The 20,012-nt window shown below is 61.9% G+C and overlaps 2 protein-coding genes across 8 annotated transcripts in view; one reads left to right on the forward strand and one right to left on the reverse strand.

Annotated features, from left to right (window-relative positions):
• Positions 1-3,118: 3,118 nt before the first annotated feature.
• Positions 3,119-13,203, reverse strand: CKMT1A (creatine kinase, mitochondrial 1A). 2 transcript variants are annotated; one of them, XM_075100924.1, is made up of 9 exons: positions 12,944-13,203; positions 7,056-7,254; positions 6,547-6,642; positions 6,207-6,428; positions 5,594-5,679; positions 4,397-4,520; positions 4,081-4,215; positions 3,589-3,714; positions 3,119-3,368 (listed from the first exon to the last, which is right to left on the reverse strand). In XM_075100924.1, exons 1-9 carry the CDS (start codon positions 13,090-13,092, stop codon positions 3,252-3,254), a joined length of 1,254 nt encoding a protein of 417 aa, XP_074957025.1. In that variant the 5' UTR covers positions 13,093-13,203; the 3' UTR covers positions 3,119-3,251. The 2 variants fall into 2 exon arrangements, with proteins under 2 accessions (XP_074957025.1, XP_074957026.1); XM_075100925.1 differs by lacking the exon at positions 12,944-13,203 and adding an exon at positions 8,676-8,855 and having other exon boundaries at positions 3,120-3,368.
• An 877-nt stretch (positions 13,204-14,080) lies between these two features.
• The window catches only part of PPIP5K1 (diphosphoinositol pentakisphosphate kinase 1), a 51,027-nt gene continuing 45,095 nt past the window's right edge, over positions 14,081-20,012 (forward strand). For 5 of the 6 annotated variants that reach the window (XM_075100941.1, XM_075100943.1, XM_075100945.1 and 2 more), the window contains exons 1-3: positions 14,081-14,134; positions 18,372-18,541; positions 18,841-19,015. In XM_075100941.1, coding sequence (XP_074957042.1) covers positions 18,869-19,015 — 147 coding nt within the window. In that variant the 5' untranslated portion in view covers positions 14,081-14,134; positions 18,372-18,541; positions 18,841-18,868. Of the gene's footprint in view, positions 14,135-18,371; positions 18,542-18,840; positions 19,016-20,012 lie in introns of those variants that run through there. The other variant, XM_075100944.1, reaches the window with a different exon arrangement.

Raw genomic sequence — 20,012 nt, forward strand, 5'->3', positions numbered from 1 at the left:
CCCCACCTGTGCCACACCCTGGTGGCTCTGATGTCCCAGCCAGTGCCCCATCCTCATGGCTGTGCCATTCCATCAGCATTCCTGCCCCTGTGTCCATGCCATCCTTGCTGCTCCCCTGGGCCTTTCTGCCTGTGGGGTCTGTCCTGGCCCCTCTCTCCATGTCCGCCCTGTGATTCCGCAGGATTTGCTGAGCAGAGACACAGTGGAGCAGCTGCTGCAGAGGCAGCAGGACTGGGAACAGAGCGAGCTGGGGCGCCTCTGCCACCCCTCCAGCACCCCAGGTGAGGGCCCCAGCCAGCAAGAAGTGCTGGTGGCCCCGCTGGTGGCAGCTGCCAAGCCAGGGGACCAAGGTGAGACTGCACTCCCTGCCCCCCAAGCCCTGCATGGCCCCTGTCCATGGCTCATGCACCTCCCGTCCCTGGTGCCCTCCCATGCCTTGCCCACAGTTTGTGCCCCTGCTGCCCAGTGTCCATTGTGCCGTCCTCTCCCTGGCTTGGCCCTGTGTCCCTGGTGCTCGGTGTTCCCGTGCTGTCTCCTCCCCAGCTGGTGTGTCCCCCTTGTGCATCCCGCAGCTGGCACTGGGGCCAGCCCACTCAGGCTGTCTCTGCAGCCCCCGTGCCCAGCTGTGCTGACATGCGTGCTACCTTCCCCGCGGCATGGAGCGCAGCCCAGCTGGCCGCCATGGCCCCCCAGCAGCTTGAGGACTGCCTGGGGCTGCTCAGCCGGGACCCAGCGCTGCGCCCTGACCAGCTCCGGGCTGCCCTGGGCCAGGCCCGGCGGGTGAGGGGGGACATGGCAGGCCATACTACTGGGGGTGGTGGGGCTCTGCTGGGCTGGGTGGGCTGTACTGGGCTTGGGCTGGAGGTGCTGGATGTGGGGAGCTGTGCTGGCCTGGGGTGGTGGCCTTGGGGGGGCTGTGGTGGCCTTGGGGGGTTGCCAAGGGGGTGCTGGCCTTGGGGGGCTGCCTGTGGGAGGGCTGTGCTGGCCTTGGGGGGGGTTGTCCTTGGGGTGCTGTGCTGGCCTTGGTGTCTGTCTGTGGGCAGCTGTGCTGGCCTTGGGGGCTGCCTGTGGGGGGCTGTGCTGGCACTGCCCGGTGGCACTGGGCTGCCGGCAGCTCGTGGTGCTGCTGGTGCCGCAGCTGTGGGGCAGCACCCGGGTGCTGGAGCCAGCCCAGACCCTGCGCCTGGGCCGGCTGGCCACCCAGCTGGGCGAGTCGGAGCTGCAGGAGCTGCTGCTCCCCGACTGGGGGGCCCTCTCTGCCCTGGGGGAACTGGATGGCTGGTCACCTGAGCAGGTGAGGCCCTGGGGGCCAGGGGGGTGGGGAGTGGCTGGCCCTCGTGACAGGCTCTCCCCCAGATGCGTGCTGTGGTGTCCGCCTTCCTGCGGCAGCGTGGGGTGAGTGCCCGGGACCTGGGGCTGCCTGAGCTGGTGGCGCTGGGGCACCTGCTCTGTGGGCTGCCGGTGGCTGAGCTGCGGGGCCTCGACAGCTGGGAGCTCAGGTGGGTGCACACCCACAGGGACCACAGGCTGAGTGTGGGGTGCTGCGCCTTGGTGTGCAGCCACCTGATGCTGCCGGCTCCCTGCAGCAAAGCTGCCCCTTTCCTGGGCTCGCTGAGCCTGCGCTGCACGGAGCAGCAGGCAGAGGTGCTGGCCACCCACCTGACCTCCAGGGCTGCCTTTGGCCCGGCTGCCACCTGGGGACCTGAAATCTTCGCGGAGGTCGGGACATTGGCAGGTAAGGGCTGGGATGGCGCTACGCCCCGCGGTTGCTGCTGCCTGCCCTGCCAGCCCATGTGCCCAGGGACAGCATCCTGACCCCATGCTCTGCACCCCAGCTGGGCTCCCCGACATTGTCCTCTCTGCGCTGGTCCCCGAGCAGATCTGGGCACTCACGCCCCGGGCCATCGCTGCTGTCCCGGCACCCAAGTTTGCAGTGAGTTCCTGGCATCCTCCACTGACACACTCAGCCAGGGCACGTATGGCACTGTCCCCCTGCATACACGGGAGGGAGGATCCCTGGCTGGGCCAGGGTGGTGGGAGCTCCCCGTGCTGGATGCTGGGGGACAGAGGCGGGATGTGTTCTGGCTGCACTGGAGAGCAGGTGCAGGGCCTTGCCGTGGCTGGCTACCCTCTCCCCGCAGGTGGTGTTTGGCCCAGCTCAGCTGTGCACCCTCTCCAGCGCCCAGGCTGCGGCTGTCACCATGGGGCAGCGCCGGTGGCTCAGCAGCGCCCAGCAGCAGGCCCTGGCCAGCGCCCAGCGTGAAGGAGAGGCTGCCCAGGACAACCGAGGTGAGAACAGCAGGGTGGCTTCTGTGCCCATGCAGCGCCCAGCCTGCCTGCTGTGGGTGGCTCTGCTGCCCGCTCACCCCTCACCGCTGCTCTGCACCTCCAGGCTCAGCATGGGCACCCTGGGGTGCTGGGAGGGCTCAGGGTGTGTGGGTTTGGCCCCTGGTGCCTGCAGCGCTGCCCCGCAGGGAGGCTGGCTCCACTGCCTGCCTACCACATGCTCCCTGTCAGGCTGTGTCCCATCCCATCTCTGCCCAGATGAGACCTCCCTGCTGCCGCCCCCTGCCCTAAACCCAGGTCCTGAACAGCTGCTCTGTGCTGCCCCTGCCCAGAGCTAAGCGTGCATGTGTGCGAGCACTGTGAGGGCTCCTGGCAGCGGCAGGGGCGTGAGCCCCCCCTCAGAGTGCCAGCGCTGGCACACTCAGCTCTGACAGTGCTTTCTCTCCTGCAGGCAGTAGCAGAGCCAGGCCCCGGGCTGGCTTCACCTTGGCTCTCCTCCTCTGCCTGCCCCCCTGCTTTCTGTGAGCATCCCAGTAATAAACCTGTGATGGGCACAAGCAATGAGCTCTGCTCCCTGCCTGCCTTCCTGCAGCAACGTGTGGCCCCAGAATACCTTTTCCTGCCCGGCCTGACTGCCCTGGCTCCCTACCCACACAAGTCCCCTGTGGCCCCCTCCAGGCCTGTTCCCTAGGGCAGCAGTGGCTCAGGGAAATCCCAGGACCACTGCTCAGGGCAGGTGCAGGAAACCCAGACCTGGGTGGGTGCCTCTCTGCAGACACACGGCGCTAGTGGGGTGGTGGGTGCTGGGGTAAGGAGGAGATGGAGACACAGCTACAGCAGCGCACATTTATGAGGTCTGGCCTGGCGCATTGTGGGTAACAGGACACAGCGACATGCTGGGCACAGAGATCACGTAAGCTATGGGGGTGCTGGGTCCCATGGGGCTGGCGCTGCCTTGGTCCAGTTCAGTGCCGGAACTGCGGCACTGGGGAGGGGATGCGGATGTCCTGCCCCTTCTCCAGCCGCCGCTCACAGTCAATCAGGTAGTTCACACCATCTATCACCAGCTGCACCAGCTCCACCTGCACCAGGAGCACACACATCCTGACTCAGGGGCTATCCTGGGAGCCAAGCCAGCAAGGCACCCGCTGGCCCCCCTGCGTGAAGGGCAGGTGCTGCCACCCCCAGTCCCCACGTGCTGCCCACAGCACATGGCCCTGGACATCTTTGGGGCCCGCAGGCCTGTCATGCACACATGCTCCAGAACCTCCCTCCCCAAAAGCAGCTCTGCCCGGCACCCACCTCTGACTTCCCCAGACGGTCCAGGTTGGAAATATCGAAGACATTGCCAGTAGCTGCAGTGTCCACACCTCCTGTGCCACGCTTCTGTAGCCGAAGATTCTCCAGGATCTTAGGGAAGCGGTTATCCTGGTGCCCAGAGAAGGTGTCAGTGGTCAGTGGGACCATCAGCAAGGGAGGCGGGGCTCTGCAGCTGACTTCTCCCTGGGGCAGCCCTCTCGCTGCTCACAAAACCCCATCATTGGGCTTGTAATCCCCACAGGGAGCCCTGCCCTGAGCAGACCCAGGTTGACACTTGGGTCCCTGGCTCCTCCAGCCACAGATGCAGGCATAGGCTGGAGTTTACGCTCCACTTCCTGGGGGAACCTGAGTGACGTCCAGGGCCAGGTCCCATGCAGCCCTGCACCTCTGGCGTGGCTGGGCTCCCTGTGCCCCGGCAGCTGGGGATCCCCGCAACCCTGGCGTAGCTCCCCACAAAACTGGCCATGGCAATACCTTGCTGAGCAGTGGCAGCTTGATGTGGACACCTGCTCGCAGCCCGGTGCCCAGGTTGGAGGGGCAGGTCAGGATGTAACCCAGCCGCTCGTTCCACATGAACTCCCAGCCTCGCTCCTGGATTAGCCGCTCCACCTGGGTTAGAGGCACAAGCAGCCTTTCAGCCGTTCGGTCCCTGGCTGTGAGGTGCCCAGGCCTCGGCACGACAGCACCACCCAGCCCTGGCTGGGCACAGGGGGCCAGCCCCGCAGCAGCCCTGCTTGCCCTGCTCTTCCTGTCCACAGGGCTGGCACAGCAGGGGCTGGCGGGTGCTCACCTCCTTCAGGCCCCGACAGAACCGCTCGAAGACGCGCTTCATGTTGCCACCCTTCTCCATGGAGATGACGCGCGTGTGATCCTCCTCGTTGATCCAGATCAGGAAGGTCTTCTCGTTGTTGTGCCTAGGGATAGGGCAGTGTTCAGCTGTGCTGGTGGCTGGCAGAGCCCCCGTGCCCATCCAGCCACCCACGCCAGCTCCAGCTGTGCCCCTTCTGCCGCCGTGACCATGGTGCCAGTGCTGCCCCACGGTCCCGGTGCTATGCCTGCGCCTGTGGCTGGGAGCGCAGTGCCAGAGCAGAGCGCGGCTGCAAGGCAGCCAGCCAGGAGGTGCTCCTGAAGACGGGCCAGCGTTCATCCACACTCACTGCTGTGGACAACGGGTCCTGGCTCTGGTGCTGTGGGCACAGGCAAGTGCTGCTGATGAGGAGCAGCATGACGCCAGTGTGGTGGCAACCCTGCCTGGACTGGGGACACGACCACGGCTCCTGCACTGCGCAGGCAGTGGGAGGGGGATGTGAGGTGTGGGGTGCACATTGGGATGCTGGGCTAGGAGGTGGCTGGAGCTGGGGACCATGTGTGCTGTGGAGGTGTTTTCCATGAGGCTGCTATAAAGGTGCTGTGCCAGCGAGGGCGGTGTGGGCGAGTGCGTGTGCCGGCTGTCACTCCGCGGGTGTGTGGGATGTTGCGTGGGATGTGGCATGGCTGTGCAGAGATGCTGGGAGGGAGCAGTAAGATGCAATTCTGGTAGGGTAAGTTTGGGGGCAGGTAGAGTGTGCAGAGAGCCAGGGGGAGCACTGGGGATTGCCTGGGGAGCAGAAGGCAGCAATTACAGGTTTTTGGCAGTCTAGAGTGCAAGGTGCTGCAGGATGGTGAGAGCGGGCAGGACCGACAGCAGTGGCTGGCTCCAAAGTCCCACTTCTTAGGAAGATGCTGTGGCTTGTGTACGGAGCGGCTGGCTGCTGACTGCAGCACACAAGGGGCTCCCAGGTAAGGAGTGAGCAGGGAGAGCCCAGCTCTGTATGGCCACAGAGCCTGGGGTGAGCGCAGCCCAGGAGTGCCAGTGCTGCATGTACTGGGGTCTGCAGTTCGGTGAGCATGGAGAACACGGGTGGTGGGGCTGGGGCAGCCAGACAAAGCAGCAGTGTCCCCTGCCTTTCTGCCCTGCTAATGGCCTGATGCTGGGGCAGGTCCTCACCAGATCCCTCGGGCGTCGGGCCAGTCCCGGGCCATTCCTGCTGCTGTCAGGAGCGGGGACACTGGCTTGTCGAAGAGGAAGTGGTCCTGGAGGGAGGCAGAGTGTGAAGGCTCACCAGGGCTGCACAGCTGGTGCCAGAGCACCCTGTCACACTGGTCCCAGCCTGCCATGCAGGTGATGCACTGCAGCTGTCCCTGGCAGGGCAAGCTTGCCTGCTGTCCCCACCTGTGGGCAGGAGTCCCTGCCTTCCTGCCAGGGAGGCAGGAGGCTGCTGATACACAGCCCACCCTGTACCAGGGGCTGGCAGGGCACTGGCTGTGTACCACAAGTGTGCCTTCCCCTGGGCATGGGCAGGGACATGGGGTGAGAGCCAGAGGTGGCTGTGAGCTGCTGGGGCTGTGCTCAGCAAGCTCCATCCTCCCCTGGCTAGGGAGGGCTGAGCAGCCCCATGAGCACACTCTGCAATGCGGGGCAGCCTTGCTGAAGGGGGTCCTGGTCCCACAGGGCGATGGGGCTGGGAAAGGAGGATATGGCCTCCCAGAGGGGTAATGCCGGGGAAAGGGTCCTGCTCCGCAAGCACCTGGGGTGGCTGCTGGGAGGTGCACCAACTCACATCAATGAGCTGCTGTTGCTCCTTCTCTGTCATCTCGCTGAGGCGGTAGTACCGGCCTGCTAGGTCTCCAGTGAGACCATTCAGTGCCTCCACGGTCACCTTCTCCACCTCTCGACGCTCAGCACGGGTGCAGGCTGGTGGCAGGCTCAGCCCACGGATGCTGCGCCCAGTTCGGACCCGGGAGGAGAGCACGTAGCGCTCATCGAAGTGGCCAAACTTTATCTGGAATGGACATGAACCACGGGGCGCTTACAGGGTGGCACTGGTGCTGGCAGGACCCCAGTCCCCCGAGGCTCGGGGAAGGGCCCCTGTGCACAGCACCACTACCCAGTGCGCGCACCTTGGTGGCATCCAGGTCAGTGACATGCTTCATCGTGCGGGGGTTGTATCCGTTGTGCCGCTCCTGAATCACGGGGTCAAACAGGTCAGCAAACACCTGGAAACAAGCAGGATGATGTGCAGCACTGCAGACCCAGCACTCCATGAAACCCCTGCCACAAGCTCGGCACAATCCTGCTGCCAGCATGGGGGACATGGCAGCATGGGGGCTGCAGAGGGTGGCTGGGGGCCAAGACGCATCCTGCAATGCAATGGCAATCCACAGGGCCGACGCTGCCTGGGCAAGTGGGGCTCAGGGGCGAGGAGGAAGTTACAGGACTCTAGGAACAGCTGTCCCACAGGGACACGCTGGGGCTGGCCAAGGGGCCTCTCCAGCTGCCTGGACTGGGCAGGAGGAGATGGGAAGTAACATCCCATGCTGCTGGACGTACCACAGGTACTGGGACTCCTCTGGCTACTGGGTGCACCCTGGAGAGCCTGGAGCATGGCAGGGCTCTGGCCTCCACTCACCTCATAGGTTTCTTCATCACCAGCTACCATGCCCACAGTCTTGATGAAGGGGTGGCCGGGGTTGTCGACACCCGTCTGGATACACTGGTCCAAGGTCCAGCCATTTGGGGTTGCTTTGTCACAGAGCCTGGCATAGATGGCTGGCGTCAGATTGCTGGCCATGCAGTTGTTGTGCTTCCGCAGGTCGGGGTACTCAGCGCTGCAGGAGGAGAAACAGGTGAGTCCTTTGGGGTCAGGGCACCCCTGTGCTCGTGCCCTTGCCCCACAGACCCTCACAGGTGTGGGCAGGGGAGCTCCCGGGAGGGAGGTCAAGCTGTTCTGCTTGTCCACACCAGCAAAGGCCAGCCGGGACTGGGAAGGCAGTCACTGGCATTGCACAGTGAGGGCAGAGAGCAGCCTGAGCTGAGGGCTGACATTGCCACAAGGACAAGAGTCCATGAGCAAATCTGGACCGGTTGTTAGGGTGCGGCTCCTTATCAGCCGCGTACCAGGGCCCTGGCGTTGGGAGAGCCTGCTGGGTGAGTGGTGGCGGCCACGTCAGCCGCAGCCCAGTGCTGGGGCACGGGCAGCTGGTGGGAACCTGCGTGCTGAGCTGCCAGGGGGGCAGGCCACAGAAAAGGGGCTTCACTCCCCTTCTTCTGGGGCTACCCCGATGCCAGCCCAAAAAGAGGGCAGCTGCCCCTTCTGTCCAGCACTGTGGTCTGCCCTTGCAGTGAGTGGGGGAGCCAAGGCACGCAGCCCACGGGGGCCCTGGTGTGTCTGGCCCCTGGGCCCCAGCCGGGTGCCACAACACCCCCATCCTGTCCCCCAGATGCCGTGGGGCCGGAGGTTTGTTGACCCCAATCTGCAGCCAGCGGGAACCGCACTGCTCTGGCACAGTTTATTGTATTAGGGGGACGCTTTCCTCTAATCAGCTTAGCAGGAGGCCGTCCCCTGACCTCATTCCCACTTTAGCCAGGCTTTCTGCTTGTTCTGCGCTCACAGGGGGATTGGCAGCGCAGGACCCCAACAGTGCTCTCCTTGGCCACATCCCTCCTGCTGCAAGGTGGTGCCTCCCCTTGCTTCAGTGGGACAGGGCTGGCACTTGTAAGCCCAAACAATCTCTCTGGTGGCAGGAGGGGGTCCTGCAGCCCTGAGGACGCCTGTCTACTCTCCCAGGAGGGGCACTGCCTTGTGGGGGTGGGGTCCATGTGGAAGAAGAGGAGCTGGGGCTAGTGCAGGTGTGGGTTGGTGAGAGCAACAGCCGGCCACCATCACCAGCAGCAAGTCCTGGCACCCTCCTGGTGCTCAGGTCCTGCTCCTGGGCTGAGCGTCCGCACAGGGCGCTGGGTCTGGCTGCCAGCGCCCGGCCCCCGTGCTGCAATGCAGAGTGCTGTCACTGCTGCTGCCTCCTCCCCTGCGTCTGCAGGCCAAGGAATGTGCGTTGGCCCTTCGCCTACAGCTTGGCTACTGCTTGTGGCTTCCTGCGCTTTGCACAAAGAAAGGGAGGTAGGGCTTACATTGTCTGCTCTGCATAGGGAAGCACTTGGCTCCAGCCTGGACCAGTACAAGGAGGCATTTGCTCCAGGCAGGAACTCGTCCCAGGCCGTGCAGGCTGAGGGCTGCTCCCCCAGCCCACACACAGATCTGTGCTGTCTTGAGATGCTCCAATTCAGAGGCTGACTTGTCATACATGGGATGCAGACTGCCCCAGCCTCCCCCACTGCTCCTGCCCCTGCTGTCAGCTGACTACTGACCCATGTCTCCCGAGGGAGAGACACTCTGGTAAAAAGCATTTGCTGATCAGAATGGGACACTTGGACAAGTTCCTCCCCCACCCCCAGCACTGCTAGTGCTGCCTGGCATGCCAGGACCACAGCCTGCCTGCTGGGCTTTCCACCCTGGTGTCTGCGGACTACGTCCAGAGCCATCAAAGGTTGCTAAGGGAAGCAAGCCTACTTCCAGTAAGCAGAACACTGCTGTATGTTTACGCATGCTGTCTGCTGTGGGCAGTCCATACCTTCACTGAAGTGTTCAGAGAGTCCAAAACCCTGAGATCCTGGCCCCTGCCTGCAGGGTCTGTTCCTGCTGCAGTGCTGTCTTAGCTCCCGACCCGAATGCACCCTCCCCCAGAACAGCCCTGAATCACAGCCAGCAAATCTGGGGAATCTCTCTTCAGCCTTTGCAGACCCCCCAAACTATGCTGGATGGTGCCAGGATCAGCAGGGCAATGCAGGGATGGAGGCGCTGAACGCTCACAAGCGGTGCCCTGCAGAGCTGCAGGGGAGACTGCCCGTTCCTGCAGCCCAGGCTGTGTCCCGGGGCTGGCGCGGGCAGACTCGGGGAGCGGGCACCGCACTCTCCTTGGTGTCCAGGTGTCCTCTGCCACAAGCATGAAGGCGACGCTGCACTTGGCCTTACTGGGGCTGCCTTGGCCCCTTGGTTTTGGTCCCCAAAGCTGGTTTTTAAATTATGACCCTTTCAGCACCGTCTTTTGTTCCCAGTGCCACGTGGCCGAGCAATAGATTCCCCAGCCGCAGAGGCTGGAAGTGTCTTCAGAAGAAGGTGGACTTCTGCCAGGAGCGCGACTCGGTGCGGGCGCTGTGCTACCGCCCACGCTGTCCCGTGAGGCAGCTCAGTGCTGCCATCCTGCCTGCGACCTCGGGGTGCAGCTGCCTGCAGCAACTGCCCTCTCTGCCCTTGCGCAAGGAGGTGCTTCACCTGAGGGGAGACCTGCTAAGCGCTCAGCAGGTGTCATTAGTCCATCTACTGACTGGGCAGCCTCTCCAGGAGTGGCAGCCCCCTGCATCTCCCCATGCTCTTCTCTGCTAATCCAGCAGCCTCCAGCACCCTTCCTGGCGTCACTGGCTCTGCAGGTGCCCACGCTGATGGCAGCCCCTGCCGCATGCGGCCTCTGGGGAGGCGTGGGGGCAAGCAGCGCGGACCCTGTGCGGTAGCGGTGGGCGGGAGGAGCCAGGTGCTGGCAGGCTGCTGCAGGCAGCAGAGCAGGCAGCTTGATCACGCAGGGAGGAGGGGGCTCGGGCTTTGTGTGCAGACGCTTTGGCAGGGAGCCCCAGAGTGACCATCCAAGCGTGGCGCCGTGCCTTGTGTGGGACCCCGCCTGGCAGCAGGCATGTCCGTGCCCAGGTCTCCTCTTGGGGGGGTGCCCATGTGCCCCCCTCAGAATGACCATTTGCACGGCAGCGCCTACTACAAGTGGCTGTGGAGTGCCGCTCAGATCCCTCAAGGCTGTTGCCGATGTCTCTCGTTATTTAACATAAAGACTTAAAATCCCCAGGGGGGTTGACTCGCTCCTGCAGAGCGGGATGCTGCAGTTCTGTCCAGGCTCTTCTCAAGTGTCAGTACCATCACAAAACCATTCCCAGCCAAACAGACCCTCCCAGGAAGCTCATTTAGAGCTTCTCAGCCACATCCCCTACCTTGATTTCATCCCCTCCTCCAGACTCACCTCAGTCCCCTCCTTCCCACAGATGGTGCCTGGCTACTCCCCAAGCCCTGTTGTTGCTTTTAGCATCAACATTCTGCTCTGCTGTTTTTCCCCAGCCACTGATCCTGCCACAGCAACGCCTTTGCAGCATGGCCAGTGTGGCCCCTGTCCCTAGACCCAGCAAGGACAGAGCTGATGTTTTGTGTGCACAAGGGGACACTTGCATGCCCAGGTTTAGCAGAGAGAGGCCAGCTCTCCCCAGGCCCTGGTGCCCTTGCCCACAGGAGCAGGACACAGGCAGAGTGCCTGCCTTTTTCATGGCAGCCAGCAGGTCTCACAGATCCTGGTGTTTTTTCCTTGCCATCCTCACTCAGTGAATACCTGATGTCTGTGGCCCTGCAATTGTTCAGAAAGCTTGAAAATACAACACTCCTGGGAGATGAATAAACAATAACATCCAGCCTTCATCATTCTTCTAAGTCGCTCCATTTCTGCCCCCTTGTTTCTGTGGCCCAACCCAGCACTTTAAGCCCCCAGTGCCAGCTCTCAGCACGCAGCTTTCTGCACGAGCAGGGCTCTCAGTCTGCAATGCAGCGCAGCGCTACTCTTAACTGCACGGTGTTTGGTGCAGGGATCACAGCAGCCACATGTGTTTGGAGCAGTAACGTGCTGCCTCCTTCCACACTCCGCTCCTTCACTGTGCGCAGTCTCTGCCGGTTTCAGGATGGGGAGCAAAACCCGCTCTTTGCTTTCCTAACCTGCCTCTGAGCGGTGCCAGGCCGACCAGCCAGTGCCAGTGCAAGGCGGAAGGGCGAGCCGGTGGCTGCCACGTCCCTCTCCCCTCCCAGCCCTGTCCCTACCCTGCCCAGCCCTGGTGAGGCACAGGCAACTCCCTCCTCCAGCCTCCACCTTGTGCCTTGGCCCTCCGTGCTCCTGGGCTAGGCAGCGTGGGCACTGCACAGGACCTGCCTCCACCTCTCCTGGCCTCAAGGCCCACACTTCCATGTTGCTGTGGCAAGTGGCAGTGAGCGGAGCAGTGGTAATGCCTCTGGCTGCGGCAGCAAAGCACCTGGCCCTCCTGGGGCCTGGCCGTGCTCCCCAGGGCAGCCCTTGGCAAAACGCAGTTCGAAGGCAGGGTGACACCAGACCTTCTGTGCCAGAGCTTGAACCTTAGCACCGCTCTGCAGCTGTGACACTTATCTGGCTTAAGGGATCAGGCACAGGTTGTGCAAATAGGGCCAGCGGCTCTTGCAGAGCCAGCATTACCCCCAAAGCACCCCTAAGCCAGGCCATGGCCATGCAAATGCCAGCCTGGCCCGGCCCGGCTTTGTGCCCGCCTCCCAGAAGTCCTGATCGCAAACCTCAGGGCTCACCTTCATCCAAAATTTGCCTGCAGGCTAGGGGCTGCCTGCTCAGCACCTGCAGGCCCCTCCAGTTCTCACTTTAAAAATTGCCCCTGAGGTGGAAGAGAGGACCTGCCAGGAAACCTTTTCTTTTAAATAGAGAAGTCCCTATCCTGAAGGCAGGCACGTGGCAAGACTGGTACAGCCAGATGGGGTTGGGCCAGGAGTTGCCGCCAGCCCCCAGGGGCTGCTGAGGAGCCTCTGTCTCTGCTCGGACACCGGCTCTTGCAGACAGAGCTCCTGGGTGTTTTGCCAGGAGCAGAAAATGAACCCTTTTGCTCTGTCCTGTTCCCACCAGGACATTGGCAAGTCTCCCCTGGCTCCTCTGACGGGGCCGAGCCTGGGGTACAGCCTCACTCATGACAGCTGCCCCAGCGATGCTGCCCCATCTCCCTGACAGCCCCCACCCCGTCCTCCCCGTCAGCCCGGGAGGGTTCCCCCCAGACCCCAGCCCTGCAGGCAAGCACCTCTCCCCCTCCCGCTCCTGCCCACGCCGGTCTGGCGGCACAGCAGCTTGTCCCGGTGCTCTGCGGCTGTCCAGGGCCGCCGGCAGTCCTGGGGCTCCCAGCCGGACCGCCCCAGAGGGGTGATGGGGACGTGCCCGGGGAGGCCTCCGCAGCCCGCACGGCCCCGGCTCGGCGTGGGTCCCGTGGCAGGGCCCCGTGGCGGGGCCCCGTGGCAGCCTGGCCGGCGCGGGAGGGCCCAACCAGCCCCGTGGGTCCGCGCCCAACGCCCCGCCGCGGCCTTCGGGGAGGCCGGGCAAGGCGCGGAGGCCCCGCCGCGGCGGCGCCGGTGCCCTTGGGCGCGGGGACGCCGGGGCTCGGGCGCCGGTGGCCCGAGGCAGCGCGGCTCCGTCCAACGCGACCGAGCCCCGCCGCCGCCTCCCGTAGCCCCGGGGCCGGCGCGGGCTCGGTTCCGGGGCGTCCCGGTCACCCCCGCCCGCGGACGACCAGCGTCCGCCCCGCCGCCCCCACGAACCGCCCCGGGGCCCCCCGCTGGAGCTCGGGGGCAGCCCCACCGCCCCCCGCACGTGCGCCCCCGCCGCCCGCGCCCGGTACCTGGGCGGGTAGCGCCGCCGCTGCCGGTCGCCCGCGCTGACCGTGTCCCGGGCGAGGAGGAAGCCGGCGGCGAGGGAGCCGGCGCCCACCATGGCCAGGAGGCCGGCGGAGCGGCGGGCGGAGAGGGCGCGGGCGAAGGTGCTGGCCATCGCGGAGTGGCGGAGCGAGCGCGCCGGGGCCGGAAGGCGGACGTGAAGGGAATGGGAACGGGAATGGGAATGGGAACGGCGGCGGCGGTAGGGTGCGCGGGGGGCGGGGAGCCGGCCGGGCACGAGGGGGGCCGCAACGGCACCGCCACCTGCTCGGCCGCCCCGCCCCGCCCCGCCCCGCCCCGCCCGCCGCCGCCTTCAGCACCGCGCGCCGGACAGCGCCGGAGGGGCGGCTGCGCCGGGGCCGGGTCCCGCACCGGGCGCCGCTGCGGGCGGGCACGGCGCGGCGCGGAACACGGCGCAGCCCGCGGCGGCGAAGCTGCGGCCGGGGCAGGCTCCGCGCACCTGGAGCCGGCAGCGGCGGGGCGCGGACCCCGGCAGCGGCGGACGCGGCTCCCCGACGGCCCGGAGGCGCGCACGGGATGCGGCCCGGAATGGGTCGCGGCGCCGGCGGCCGGTTTTCGGCGGCTCGGCCTGGCGCGGGCGGCGCTCACCGGCCCCTCCCGCCGCGCTCCGTGTCGGTACTCGGCGCCGGGCGCTCCCTTCGCGACTCCCGCACGCCGGGACGGGGCGGTCGGCCCGCGCGCCCCGTGCCCGCGGCATCGGCGGGGCTGCACCGGCGCGGCAGGGAGCGCGCCACGTTCCGCCGCCGCAGACTCCGCGGGGCGGCAGCAGGCGGCGGGCGCTGCCCGGGACGAGTGCTGCCCGGCTCCTGCGGCGCAGCGGGAGCGGCCGCCCGGCACAGCCGCGCCTCCTGCTTGGGGTCCCTCGGGGCGGCGGCGGCCCGCGCGCAGCGGTTGCCGTGGTAACGCGGGATCCGGCGGCGCTGCCGGTGCCCGGCGCTGGGCCCGCGCCCCACGTGCGCGCGACACGCCCGACCGCGCGGCGGGTCCCAGCCGCCGCCGCTAGGGGCCGCCACGCCGCGCCCGCCTGGGCCCCGGCCGCCACGCCCCTCCCCGTCGATTGGTTGGCTGCGGTCGTCAGCAGGCCGTGATTGGCCCGTGGCGGCGCCGGCAGCGCAGGGTGCGATCGGAGGCCGCAGGTGAGCGGAGGGAAATGGCGGCGCCCGGCGTGGCGCCCCCTGCTGCCGCCAGCGGGGTGCTGGGGCGGCCCGGGTCCGGGCCCGAACCCGGACCCGGGCCCAAGCCCGAGCCCGAGGGCCAGGCGGCTCCGGGCCAGGGAAGGGAAGCGAAGGGAGGGCGAGGGCGAGGGCGAGGGCGAGGGCGAGGGCGGGGGCGGGGAGGGCAGGCGAGCGGCCGCGCCGCTGCTGGGCCCGCCTCGTCGGCGACTGTCGGGGAGCGCCGGTTGGGCGGCGGCGGCCCCCTAGCGAGGCGCGGCCCGGATCCCCGGCGCGGGTCTGCCGCCTTGCCGCCCCTCGCGGGACTGTCCCAGGCGCCCGCTGTCCGCCCGGGTCTCTCGGGCCCGGCCTGTCCCCGGCGCGGCCTGTCCGCCGGCACCGAGCGCGCAGCGGGCCGGGCCCGGCGCTGTGGCGGGCTCTGCCCGGAAAGGCCGGCGGGGCGGCGAGGGGCGGGGAGGGCGGTGGCTCGGCTCTGCCACGGCCAAGCAGGCCCAGCAGCCCCTCCCGGCAGCCGCGGGCCGGTCTGTCCGTGCCGGTGCCGCCCGGCCTAGTGGCGCCGGTGCGTGCCCTCGGCGCTGCTGCGGCTCGCCGGGTGCTCGGCTGCTTGCGGCCGCGCCGCGCTGCCGGGCCGGGTCCCGGGAGCGGCCCCCGGAGGAGGAGCCGCCGCCCCGGCCTCCCGCCTCCCGCCTGGAAGCCTTCGGGAAGGCGCGCGAGCCGCGCGGTTGGGGTTTGTGCCTGCATCGCCCCCGGGCTGTGAGGGAAGGATAGGGCGGCAGCGGTTTTTTCGATAATAAAGCTGTATTAACAGTTGCATGCTCAGAGAAATTCTGATGCTGTGAAGTTTCACACTTAACAATCTCATAAATCGCATTAAAAAGCCTCATTAAAAACAAGACAAGAATTGGTGTTGCTGCCACAGTTGCCATGTGAGCAATATAACATTTGCTCAGATGTAGAAGTGATAAGCCAAGAGGTTTTTACTAAATTTGCAAACAGCGTCGTCTAGCAGAAGGAGCTCCTGGTCAGGAAAAGTGAAATGTTGCTGTACTCTCTCCGGGTTTGAAGATAGGTTTGGAGTTAAACAAAAGTGCTGCTCAAAGAGGCAGAACGGTATGTTTAGAAGCCTGACTCCAGCTTCCTGGTTGTGAATGCACTCACCTTGCATGTTAATAGCACATGGAGAGCCTTCTTTGATACACCAAGTCCAATAACTTTTAATTATTAACTCTGGTATAAGTGTTCTTTTTTTTCCTGAAGCAATTAAGTGGCTATGATGAGAGTACAGCTTTCACCTTTTGTATGAAAGCATATAATTAACCTTAATACAAATAGCCCTTGTGACAATGGGAGTAGCAATTTGGGCAAAGGTACTTCACTGGTCAAGGCCTAGACTTTCAGGGTTGGTTTTTTCTTGTTTGTTTGGGTTGGTTGATTGTTTTTAATGCCCGCAGCTGTTTCAGGTAGTTCAACAAGACATTACCAGCTTTAGTATTTTAAAAATGCAGCTGTGCGTATTCTTAAAGGTTACAATCCTGCAGATTCTTGACCTGGTTTAAATCAGGCTGCAGGTCTATAAGCTAAATCATCCTTGCAGCCTGTCTGCATGTGCTGGTGCCTTGTACTCCTTGGACCTCCTGCCTAATGCTTTCCCCAGGCTCCCTGCCGTGTGCAGTCCTGGTGTCTGCTCCAAGAGCTGCCTCCTCTACTGCCTGTGGCTGCTGCCTCCAGTGATGTGATTAGCCTTGTTTGGTTGCTGCAGGCCTTGTCTTTCAGCCCTCCACCGTAGGGACTACGCTTTCAAATTCTGCATCTGTACCTATGACAGGCTTTGTTTAAAAAACAAAATGGACTAAGAAAACCAACACCCAAAACCACTCTTTCAGTGGTTAATGCCATGCTGAGTACAAAGTTAATGCAAGACCTGATCACACCTTCTCTCAAATTTCTGGTAGCTCAGAAGTGGGGCACAAAGAATAAGTCTATTTACTCTGTGAACATCTTTATCTGAGCAGCGACCGAATGATCTGCTGGGGAACTGGGAAGCAGCTTACGATCTCATTTCTTATCACTAATACAGGGTAATTTTGGGGGCTGAATTAGTCCCGGGGCACTTACAGGCAAGGTCTATGTCTCGGTTTCAGGTTGTGTGTCAGCAGCTTCTGACTGCCGTTAGGTGATTACGTTAACCTTTGGTATGATTGTGTAGCAGATAATAGCTGCCCTTCTTGGAAGAGGGTGCAAGAATGTCTTTAGCTGTAGTGGCTGGTGTATACTTCCTTGTGTGTCTGTGATGGGGCTAGCAAGCCTGAGTATTCCATATTCAAAGCCAGAACCATCTTTATTATCAGATAAGGGGTCTACTTTAAAGAGAAACTTGAAAAAGGTTTTGGTTATACCCTCTCCCTTTCCCCACACCAGAAACAACCTGAGATCATGAGGTTAACACAAGGGGATGCCTGATATATCAGTGGCTGTTGGCTTCAGTGAGGCTCTAGGTTTCTACCTGGTTCAAGCACGGTGTGTCATGGCCTCCATAAATGGCTACAGGGCAAGGCAGAGGCTTTTTTTTCTGGAATAGGAACAGAAATGTAGAGATCTCCTTGCTTTCTTAGTTCTTAGGGCAAAGGTTTTCCTGCTGCTTGACCTGTTTTTTCCAGGAGGGAGGGGAGAGTAAGGGATTGGAGAAAACAACTCCTCCTCTTCTTGCATGGTTTACTTCATTAAATAATCAGCCATCAAGTTGATAGTGTACTTGCTAAGGTCTCGTTCTGCGCTGGTGTGCTGAGGCAGCAGGGCACAGGAATGAAAATGGTTCCTGAGCATGTCGGGAATCCTCCTCTTGTCCTTGTGTAGAAATAGTAGGGCTATATGGAGCACGGAGTAAAATGCCTGTATAGCCTGGTGTGACAGCGCTGTTGCTCCGACCAGCAGAGAGCACTGATGGTGAATTACAACTTCAGCTCTCGCTGATTGGGACACTTTCCTGTGCTGGGTGTGCACTGTGCTTCAAGGTTGGTGTGGGAGCAGGGCTTGGTGCACGTGCGGATGACCGGTGTGAGCTGGGTGTCAGGCAGAGGAGACTGTCCTTTTTGCGGTAGGTGCAAAGTCTGGCCTTGCTGTGTCACCTCTCTGGCTTCTGTTGGGTTGGTGTTGGCTCCCCTGGTAGATCCGGCGTGAATACCGACGGGCTTGCTGTCGAATGAGTGCCTGGTAGCATGGATTTGGGACTTGTCCGGTGCACTTCTGCTCCAGCACTTTCTCTGAGTGCTTACCTGTTCCATCACCTGTCCCTTCTGGGAGTGTGCACAGCCTTTCTGCATGGAGGCACGCTTTATATTGACCCTTTTTTCCAAGGGGATTTCACAGGCAAACCCTGGATTTCTCTGTGTGTTTGTTTCTTTTGCCCATTCCCACCCTGCTTGAATGGATTAAGGCAATCTCCCTCCGTTGTTCCTGGTGAGGGGATTCTCACCTCCCCTGTAACTCTGCTGGCAGCGGGCTGATGGCATTTGGTGTGGCTCCTCTGCTCTGTGAAGGGGAGCTGCCAGAGGACTGGGAACTGACAGCTGTACATGGCAGTATAGTCTCCTACAGCATACTGGCTGGCTGTAGGGGAAACAAAAGAGGAGGAAATACAGCAACTCTTAGTTCAGGGAATGCTGAAAATCACGAGAGCATGAGAAGCTGTGGTAGAGAGTGTCTTGTGTCCATTTTTAGGAAGTACTTAATAACATGAGGTGTTCACAACGTCCTCTTCTCAAGGCTGCACTTAGGCGGGAGGAATGCTTTTCACCACTGCATAGTTGGGGAGAACATGGTGAAGGGCAACTGCTTGGCATTTATGTATGTGCAGCTATGGTCAGAGGTGAACAGCTGCGTCCTTGGTGTGTACAGGTCATGCGTACTGTGTGTTCAAACTCTGTCACACTGTGGCAGACAATGCTGCTGTTGTAGGTGACAGTGCGAGACACACTCCTTTGCTGGTGTTCATAAAGCAAATCTTGTATGCCGATAATCAGCTTCCACGGTCACAGAGTAAATCAGAGGGAGCTTGCAAAACCAGAAGCCCTGACCTGCAACCCAAACTGTTGCTGATGCTTCCTCTGTCTCTTCTTTCCCTGCCAAAGAGTTGTCAATTCTTCCTTATCCCTCCTGCCCACAAACTGATGTGCCTCTCAGACTGGTCTCGTCGTTACTGTAGGTCTTCTTGAGCTGAAAGGATGAAAATTGGTGATTGGAAAGTCACTGCCACTGTCCTAAGCTTCATCCTAACTTCTGAAGTCCCAGTTGATGTCTTTGGGTGTACGAGCCTGCGAGAGTGTCCACCGTCCCCTTCCATGATTTAGACAGCGGCTTGGAGCATGCATCATTGTAAGGTTTATGTGATTTCAGCGCTAGTGGTGACACTGTCCCTTTCCCAGTTGGTGCAAAGGGGTTAATTGCACAACGGAGCTGCCTATGTAAAACGATCCGGAATCCTGGTCCCCTCCCACCCCCGAGGGTCTCTTCCTACTCCCTCCTTTTGTGCTGGGCAGCATGTCCCTGGGCTCCCTCCTGCCAGATCAGTCCCTGTGCTCCCCCCACCGTCACCCACTTCCAGCAGCGCAGCCGGCCCCTGGCTCGCTGTGCACCTGACCTTCTCTAACCCTTTTTGCTCGCTGTGATTCCAGAGCGGGATGGTCGGCCACCAAAGCTGCAATGTCGTCCCTGACGACCTCCAGTGAGGGAGAGAACTCCACTCCCAGGTTTGTTGTTGGTTCCAGGGATGATGAGACAGACTTTCTGGGATCAAACATGAAGACAGACGAAACTGATTTCTTTGAAGATGATGAAGAGGAGGAGTCGGTAAGGAGGTCCTGGTGTTCTGGGTTGGAGCATCTGTGCAGAATTCCTGGGTCTCAGCCGGGGTTTGCATGGTTGCTGCCGAGGCCGCAGGCAGTCGGGACTTCAGGGGACATGGCACCAGGCTGTGTGGCACAGCCACGGGGAATGGCCATGCCATTTCTGATAGGACGTACTGCATTGTCATGCTGCTGTACTCGCTGCCTCACGCTCCGGTAAATCCTAGCCTTTTTGCTTGCAGGTCTTTTTCAGGTACAACAGCACATTTCTTTGTCCTAGCATCTTAACCCTGACACTCCTGCAAATCTTTATTTTTCACCAGGGAAATTTTTGAGGAAAACTGGGAACTGTGAAAAGGGCAAAGGTGTGTCTGCAGAAAAGAAGCATTTATTCTTTTCTGTAACCTCCAAGAAGAGGATGCAGATAGGAGAATGAGCTCCAGGTCCTGACTGCTTTTGGCACCTATTCAGTGTTATATGAAATGTTATATTTGCTGTTCTGCACACGGGAGTTGGATGCTGCAGGGACATTGCTGCCTGCTGGCTGTGCGAATTGCTGGGACCATCCGGCAGTGCAGTGGTCGTTTCCATTGCCTCTGTACTCTGAGCCTCTGTTGCAAGCGGGTTGTTGACCTAGCAGCCCACACAGGCTTCCTTCAAACCCACACAGTTTTGTGTGCCTTGATGATCAGTGAGGAGCTATTTATCAGGTGTGGTGAAGGATTTGGAAACCCTTTCACTTCCCAGATGATGTTTTTGCTGTGGAACCTTGGCTTTGCAAGTCAGTGCAGTAACTTCTAAAGTCTCAGCTTACAGTTTGAAGCCACAATTGTTTGTGCTGGGTAACCTGCAGTCCTGCGCGTATCACTTCAGATGATCTCACTGTGTTTAATCTTGCTTGGGCCAGAATTAGTCTCTCAGGAATACATCAAGTCTGGGATTTCTAGATGGTGATGGAAAGTCCACCACAGACCTTAGCCTGTTACTCTGTTATGGTTACC

Source organism: Phalacrocorax aristotelis, chromosome 7 (assembly GCF_949628215.1).
Source record: "Phalacrocorax aristotelis chromosome 7, bGulAri2.1, whole genome shotgun sequence".
In the NCBI taxonomy this organism is placed as follows: Eukaryota; Metazoa; Chordata; class Aves; order Suliformes; family Phalacrocoracidae; genus Phalacrocorax; species Phalacrocorax aristotelis.